This window comes from Mesitornis unicolor, unplaced genomic scaffold (genome assembly GCF_000695765.1).
Source record: "Mesitornis unicolor isolate BGI_N332 unplaced genomic scaffold, ASM69576v1 scaffold36316, whole genome shotgun sequence".
Lineage (NCBI taxonomy): Eukaryota > Metazoa > Chordata > Aves > Mesitornithiformes > Mesitornithidae > Mesitornis > Mesitornis unicolor.
In genome coordinates, this window is record NW_010190923.1 from 4,320 (window position 1) to 13,039 (window position 8,720).

The 8,720-nt window shown below is 50.6% G+C and overlaps 1 protein-coding gene across 1 annotated transcript; it reads left to right on the forward strand.

The window, feature by feature from the left end:
- Window positions 1-35: 35 nt before the first annotated feature.
- On the forward strand, window positions 36-8,398 carry LOC104542317 (CUGBP Elav-like family member 5; the record flags this gene model as incomplete). Its single annotated transcript, XM_010186576.1, has 4 exons — window positions 36-84; window positions 6,491-6,619; window positions 7,217-7,296; window positions 8,252-8,398. Coding segments are annotated over exons 1-4 (405 nt in total), but the record flags the coding sequence as incomplete, so codon positions are not given.
- Between the last annotated feature and the right edge of the window lie 322 nt (window positions 8,399-8,720).

Genomic DNA, 8,720 nt, shown 5'->3' on the forward strand with positions numbered 1-8,720 from the left:
AAGCTCTAACCCTCTGCATTTCTCTTTCATTGCAGATGGCGCGCCCGATTCAAGTGAAACCTGCAGACAGCGAGAGCCGTGGAGGTAGTTGTCATCTCTCCTTGTTTCTCCTGTGGCAGCTTTGTGCTTGTGAGGGGGCCCAAGCAAAGAAACAGAGTCCTGACCTGGCCTTCCTCTCCCCGCAGTCTGTATGAAGGGATGTTTGCGTGTGGCAGGGATTTGGGAGGGCAGGAGGAGCGTCTAAGGATAGGCTTTGATGGGGAGCCTTCAGCTTGGCACAGCAGGCAGCTGAGGGCACTCCAGGTCCTAAGTGTAGTAATGTGGCTGCCTGCTCCACTCACTCTCCCAGCCCTCCAAGGGTGCTCTCAGCCTGGCAGTGTCTGCTCCAGGAGGGTACTGAAGCAGGTGTGCACTTCAGCACCAGGGGTCCTGGATGGTGGAAGCCATTTGGAAGAGGTTTCTTCATTCTTATACCTGACCAGCCCGATAAAATCCAGATCCCTGCAGCAGCACTGGCTGTTTAACCCATTCAGCTCACTGCTCTGCAGCTGATTCTTCTGTCTGCAGCTCACTCCTCTGCCTCCCCCATCGCTGTTGGACTGTGTCAGCCTCTCCACCCTGAGTCCTGCAGCAGCCCCCATCGCGCTGTCAGGACCCAAGTGCTCTTGGAGAAAATAGCATGTGATGGGGAAATGGTGTCTGAAGGGAAAGGATCCTGAGTTTAGGTCTGACGTGGAGGTGCTGTCAGCCTGCAGGGGACCAGGTCGGTTAGAGCAGCATATACGGAGTAGTTCAGAGCTGGAAGACTGGGAACAGGAGAATCTCTGCTAACGGGGTGCTCACAGCAGCTCAGATGCCTCCTCCAGATGGAGAAGATTTGCAACTCCAGCCCTTTCCAAATTTATGAACTCGTTTTGCTGCTTTTCTTTGTCTTACCGATAGATTTGTTTTCCTTTTCTCTCCATTCCTGCATCTGCTCTCCATGCCTTGTGCTGTTGTTGCAGCCTCTGAAAGGAGTTTAGTAGTGGGAAGGGGAGAATCTGTGTGAGGCTGTTTGTCCTGTAGGGCAGCATATCCTGCATGCTGTGTTTAGATTTGGAAGGCTTTTATGTTAAATTTCAAGGGGGTCACTTCCAAGCAGTTTGTAGTGACTTTCAATTATTGCACTGGCAGGAACAAGAGATGTATTTTATAATATTTTATATGAATGTGTGTATTTATGGTTGTGTGATCCCCCTTTAAAAAAAGGTTTTATCTGTTTAAATCAGACCATTTTTTCAAATAGAATCTGTGACTTTTCATTATTTACTTGAGGGATAGTACACTTTTACTGAAGTCTGGGCATTTTTATTCCCTTGGGCTATACTAAAAATCCCAGACATGCACCCTATAGACATGCTCCTTTTGAGAAGAACCATGGCTTAAGCCTCCAAAGAAACCAGCATGCCTAAAACACACAGGAATGGATTCATCTCACCTTACTTCAGCCCCTGTGTTCAGGGTTGAGTTTAAGGTCCTTGTCCATGCTCTAGGCAGTAAAAAGAGACCAGTGCCTTCAGGGTGTTTCACTCTTGGCACAGATGTTAGGAGTGACTGAGCTATCCTTTAGAGGTGCCTGCAGTGGGGATAGAGGAACTCACTGACACCTCATGTTGCCTCTGGAGACAACCATTAGGTGGCCAGTCCTTTCCCCACCACATTGATTTTAAAATTCGGCACCCCAGATTTCTAATTAATTCAGATATTTTGTAATTGTATCTGAGGTTATTCCTGTTGAGTCTTTAAAATAAGAAAAAAAGCACAGGAGACTAGGGAAGCCTTTGCCAGTCACACCAGTAACTCAGCATCACAAAACATGCACATGCTGGCAGATGCCCTGCGCTCTCGGGCTGTGAGACGTGGCTGCATAGCAACCCTCAGAGCCCACACAGAGGCATGGGCAGGTGCCCATGTGTGCACTGCTTTGCAAATACACACATCTGCCCGCTTGACACACACATTCATAGGCAAATGCACACATTTACCTTCACAATTACCATCCCCTCCCTGGCACTGGACTCTGAACTCTCTACATTTATGGAAAGTGCCACAATCTCCAATGCTGGCAAACATCAGGGCATCCGCTCTGCTTCCCATGGAGAAGGTCATAGAGGAAAGCAGTCTTTGGGGGTCTGAACCTCTGCCTGCCTCCAGCTCATGTGCCAAGCTTCCTTCCAGCTTCATTGCAGAGCTCAGAAATGAGTAGCTCCTGCAGGATCCATGACAACCTGGAATTTTTCCAGAGGCAGGAGCAGCACTCTCTACTTGTCTGAATCACGTTGCTCTTTCCAAAGGTTTCTGTTGTGATGCGCCACTTGTCAGAGAAGTGGATGAGCAAGTTTGCATATATGGGCAGAGCCACTCCTTGTAGCAACAGCCCCACACTGGCAGGAGGTAAAGGGAAGATTTGGGGCAGGGCGGAACTGCTTGGACTTGGAATTTATCAAGGGAACAGCTGCATGCACCAGTGAGGCTTTGCTCTGCATTACCCTTGAAGGGATCCTCTTTTGTCCTCTCCAGGGGCTGACATCTCTCAAATTAAGCAGCCTCAATTAAGTACATGAAGTGAGAGCACCAGAATTTGTCTCCTGGTCCAAGATGCTAATTTTTGTGCTGAAGGGGCAGTTTTGGCCAAGCCCTGCAGGGGCTCTGTGGGGATATCTGGATGCTCAGTGTAACTGCACCCTGCAGAAGGAATTCGCCAGTGAAAAGATGCTGCCTGTGTGAGTTCAGAGGGGGACCTGTGATTCTGGAGCAGGCTTTGTCAGCTCTTTCCTGCTTTCCCTCATGCCTCTGATGTGAGCCTGGGAGTGCCAGGAGGAGATGGAGTGAGGGGGGCAGAGGAGCTTGTCTGTGCTTCTTGCGAGACCTGGAGCACTCTGCTACACTGATGTGATGTGACAGCGAGCCCGAGCCCATTAGCACTGCCTTAGAGACAAGGGAGCTCTCTGCATACCCAAGGAGATTTGCTGTGTCCCATCTACAGCCAACTGCTTGAGCGGGCTTCCTCCTGCTCCCTGATCCGTGCTGCTGCCAGCTGCTGGCCAGATGACCTAAATCCACTGGCTTTAAAGAGGAGCAGTGTCTGGTGCTTGTGTGCTCTCATCCCTCTCTCATGGCCAAAGCATTCAGCCTTAACCCCTTGCCTGTTTTCATGGTACCTTCATCAGCGACCTGCTGATCATCTGCACTGGCCCTCCTCCTGCTGCCTGGGTGACTGGCTGTGCTCAGAGCATGTTTCCATGGGAACTCAACAGTCGGAGATCAGAGACAATTTTCCTGGTTGCTGGACAGCATGAAAAATCGCCAATCAGAGGATGAAAAACAAGAGCTGGAGAGAAAGTGAAGGAAAAATGGTGAGAGGAGGGTGTGCTGTTACCAGTGGGGGAGAGAAGATCATCCAGAGCTGTGGGAGTCCCTGCTGGGGAGCCGAAGAAGCCAGGGACCCACAGCAGTGGCTTGAGGATGCCAGCAGATTTGGGACTGGCTGCGCTAAGAGCGGTGACAGCGCAGACATCAGGTGAAAGGGCTTCCAGGATTTGGGCCCAGTGGTGAGAGATGAGGCAGCTTGGTTATTGGTAGGGGAACACCCCTGTTTGGAAGCTGCGCGAAGAGAGAGGATGCGAGATTGTGGACTGGGCTCCAAGACGGGGAGAGGGAGAGAGGTCAGCAGCAGAGGAGCCCTTCCACAGGTCCTCAGTCGCTGCAGAGAGGAGTCCTAGGGAGCAAGCCTGGATCATTTTTCTACGTGAAGTCTTGGGAACTGGGTTGTATGAAGTGAAGATAACTGAAAAAAATATTTCTCTTCTGTTGTCAGTGACTTCAGCCCCCTTCTGGGAGGTGCCATTCTGGGCATTCAGAAAAGCTTGAAAACCAATAGGTGTGTTTCTTTATGTTTGCCTATGTTTGAGTCCCTAAGGTATCGCAGTTTTAACACGTTCTGCATAGCCAGGAAGGCTGGTGGTTTTTTCTTCCAAATTCAAAGAAGAAAAGCTGAAATTCCCATGTAAACACAGGACTTCCAAAACATTCTGTTAATGAGCCCTGTCAGACAACAGAAGACCTGCAGTAAAACTGCAAGAACAGAGACTAGCATCAGCTGTTTCAGTGGACCTTTCCCAACGTGCAGGGTAAAGAGAATTGCTTTTGTTCCAACAGAAATGGTATGAGGATAAAACAACAAGAATTAACCAGGAAATTTCAAGGCCCTCTGAAGGAGAAAACAGTTAGTAACTCATAGATTAATGTTGATTTGATTGCAAGTTGACAAGGTATCTTTTCGTTCAGTGTGTCTATTGCAGTGGTGTGGGGTTTTTCATCCATTAGACTGTTGCAGAGACTTAAGCTTTGGGTGGCTGTGAAAACCATCGGGTCTTTACACTGGATTAGTATTCAGCCAAAACTGGAACCACTTACCTAATTCTCCACTGGTTACCTGCTATTCATCCACACAAAACTCACTTCACACAAAATTAGAGCCAGAAGCAAAAGGCCAATATTACAAAAGCAATATATTACAAAAGTAACATTACGTCCACGTAGCTGTATGTTCCCCTCACCACCTTTAAAAAGTACACAGGACTATATATTTCAGCCACTTCCAGTGATATAAATCAGGACTGGGTAAGAGCCTTAGACGCAGCACTTTTAACCCTTTATCTGTGGTGGATCAAAGTGGCATCTGTGTTGCATGTAAATCTAGTGCCTAGTGGAGAGCTGTGCCTGCATGAGCTTGTGCTTGCGCTGTGTGGGGTGCTGCAGCCACACAACGTGGCTCCCTGTGGTGTCTGCATGGTGGAGGAGTGCATCTGTCTGCACATCCCTCTTACTCACTGAGGAAGTTCGTTTCTGAAGGCACCTGCTGGGGCTGGGTCAATGTGGCAGCATGTTCCTGTGCCTGCGTGAACCGGCGTGCTTGTCCATTAATGTGTGTGTGCGTGCATCCGCTTTTCCGCGAGGATGTGTAGATACTTCCTGCATGTGTTCCCAGATGTGTCTGTGTGTGGCAGAGCAGTGCAGGGGAGGCAGTTTGCATACTGACCTGGGTGGGAACCATCCTCAGAGCCAGGGGGAGCAAGGAAGGGGCGGGAGGGGAGAGCTTTGCCAGCAGCGCGAATGTGTAACGTGTCATCCATTCCTGTCATAGGAACACACCACCACCCCTGCAGCCTGCTCTGCTGCTGCTGTAGCTCCAAGACCTGTTGTTTTTCAGGTCACTGCACTCTCAAACAGATAGCAGCTTCCTTGCTATTTTCCCTGATGTGCGTCACATTACATTGGTTTTGTTCGAAGCCAGCCCCTCTGATCCTGTCGCTAACAATAAGGAATACTCTCTTGCTGCTTCTCCCAAGCCATATCCTGACACATTCGCTCCTGTGGGTTACGTCTCCCATGCATGTTTGGGGCAGTGGGGAGGGTTATCTCTGTAGCTGGCTCAATTATCTCCTTGCAAAAACGGAGACTGGACTGGCGTTTAGGCTGGGGTTTTAATGTTGTGCTATTTTAATAGCTGTTCACAGCAATCTGTGGAGGATGTTTCCCCAGCCACTGCTGTATTTGTGCTTGACTGGATGGCCTCAGACTGCGTGATGGGCATCTGTGTGTACTGATGGGGGTAGAAAGGGGGAGAAAGCACTGTGCACCTTTCTTCCCACCTCCACACTCGGCCATTCCAACAAAACCTCAGTCCTCACTTCTCCCTTCTGATGGAGGAACCCAGAAAGAGCCTGAGCTCAAAGTCCTGGATGTGTTGGCCAGCCCCCTGCCAGTGTGGCATAGGTACAAATTGCCCTTGGAGACAGGGGAGTGGGGACCACAGAGCTGTTTCTTGGCCCTCACCCAACTGTCTTGCATTTGGCTGATCCTGTGGTGAGGCAAATTGGGACCCAGGGTGCCAGGGTTTATTCCAGGCCTTAGAGGACAGCTCGGTAGATGTACTTGTTAGACTGGGGTAGGGAGGGGCAAATTGAAGCAAAGATGCTTGGTTACATAGCCGCTATGGAAACAGTGATCTCTGGGAGAAGGAAAAGGAAACAGAAGCCGAGGGGTCCTGGAATTCATTCACTCTGCCTGGGCTGGTCTGCTGTATTTCCTAAGGTACTTCTTGGACTTCACATATTGTTCAGTAAGGGTACAATTGCCCAGGGAGTTTTTCTTATTAACATTTGTGTTGGATCATTTGAAGGAGAGGGCTAATGAATAGAAGGAAATTATTAATCTTTTGTTTTCCTTTGGGGAGCGTAGGAGAGGGGGAGCCACATAAACCTTCGGAGGTGTCAGAAGCTTGGGAGGTCCCTGCATACTCACCCCAGGAAGCATTTCAGCCAATAGCAAACCATTGCCATGCCAGGCATGTTTTCAACACTAGGCTGTTTTGTGCTTAAGTGTCCCTATCCTCCTGCTTTGGACTGTAAGCCTCATAGAAGGTTGATGTTTCTGTGTTTGCCCCTAGGGGACAGGAAGCTCTTTGTGGGCATGTTAAATAAGCAGCAGTCTGAGGATGATGTGCTCCGGCTCTTTGAACCATTTGGGGCCATTGATGAATGTACAGTGCTCCGTGGACCTGATGGTAACAGCAAAGGTGTGAACCCCTCTGTGTGTCATGCCCTTTCTCCCTGCTCTTCAGGTACCACTCACCCGCCTTGCCACCTGTGCCTCCTTTCCACTGAGGCTCTTATTCCCCCACCCCATCTTCATGGGCACCCATATCATAGCCAGGCATAGGGAACAGAGCAGGAAAAGTCTGCTGCAAGGAAGGACTGGGGAAGATGGGCAGAGACCTAGGTGGAAGGAGAGGAGGCAGAGTGCACGATGAGCAGCTGAGTTCTCAGGATCACTAGCGAGCCTGTTGGCTTATCCTGGATCTGCAGTTTGAAATGTTTGTAGGCACAATTAGGAGTGCACAGAGAATTTGGGGAAGAGGCAATTGTGGGCACGGGTGGAGACGGTGACATCATCTATAGAGTATATAATTGATGTAACAATTTGAGACCCTTCCTGTTTTTTCCAGGATAGAGGACTTAGGATAATTCATCCTTTTTTGTTCCCTGCATTCTTGGGGTGGCTTTCCTTTGCCCTGCCTGAGATCCAGATACTGTCTCTTGCGTGATGCTACAAGGGGCACTTTCGCAGCAGTCCTGTTACTGCAATCTCCTGTGCTCTTTCTGTCCCTTTCCAGGCTGTGCTTTTGTAAAGTTCTCATCTCACACAGAGGCTCAGGCAGCAATCCACGCACTCCACGGCAGCCAGACAATGCCCGTGAGTATAAGGTCAGGGTACCTACCCTCTTCCTAATCCTCTTCCCATCACCCTGTTGCAGGGACCTCCCCTCGCTGTCTGAAACCATGACAAGTTCAACTGCAGTTTCCAGCTGGTGTGGTTGGGGGGTGGGTTGGGTGGGAGGGGAGTGCACATCTTGTCTTTGGGAGCCATCCTGTCTTCTGGGCTGGTGTGAGTATCTGTGTCTGTCCAGGCTGGTAGTGACAGCACTTTTAACTATAAAGGGTACATTAAAGAGAGCCAAGAAGCAGGCCATGAATTTGTCTTGGAGACAGCTACCTGGAGTAGTTCAAAACTGAGCGAGGTGGAAGCTAACAGATCAGCAAGGTGAACAGTCAGGGCTCAGCGTCTGAGCACACTCCCCGCCTTCTCTTATTTAGGCATTAGAGAAGGCCTCTGGGATAGGCTGGGTGTGGATGGGAATGCTCTGTGCATTGTGTGGGTTGTGTAGCCGCAGCTGTGCCTCGTTGTGCAAGGGGACCTGCAGATGCGATCTCGTGTCTCAGGATCTCTAACCTGGATTAGGGCACCTTATGGGCAGGACACTGCGTTGCTGCACTGGGGCTATTTCCAGCTGCTAGGACCTGCTCTGCCTGTCCAGCCAAGCTCACGGTGGTGGAAAGATGGTGCTTGTAGCTGACAATCACCTGGTGAACACAGCCAGAGATGCGTGCACCCCCTTGTGCAGCTGTGCAAGGCCCAGGGTGTGAGGGGAAGGGTGGGAGACGGAAGGGATGGATTGGGAAGGGCTCAGACCAGGTTCCAGGCAGCTCCTGAGCACTTTCACACCAATATTTGCTCTTCTGCTCCTCTTCCCACTCCTCTCTGCTGCCTGTTCTGCCCCATCCCACCCTACCTGACTGCTGACTCTCTGGCTGCCCCACCGCCTCTTCTCCGCCTGCCTCTCCTCTCTGTCTCCTCTCTCTGTGCCTAGGGAGCCTCCTCCAGTCTAGTGGTGAAGTTTGCTGACACAGATAAGGAGAGGACCCTCCGTCGTATGCAGCAAATGGTGGGGCAGCTGGGGATATTCACTCCTTCTCTCACCTTGCCGTTCAGCCCATACAGCGCCTATGCGCAGGCTGTGAGTATCACGTGTGCATGTGTGGGGAAAGCTGCCCTCTTGGCTGTGGGGCAACACCATACCTGGGCTGGGAGACCACAGGCAGGTCTCTAACAAAGGCATGAAAGCTTCCTGGCACCTGGGAGATGTTCATGGCTTCAGTTTCTCCAGTCAGCAGCCTAGTCCTTGTCCGTTTTTCTGCTGGCAGGGGTGACAGGAGAGAGCTGGGACCTTCTCAGTGAGGCTGCGTATCTCAGACGTGGTGTAGACTGGCAGAGGTGTCTGGGAACAGGTCAGGCATGACCCAGTGTCTTTCTGTCTTGCTTTGAGAACAGCTCAGAGC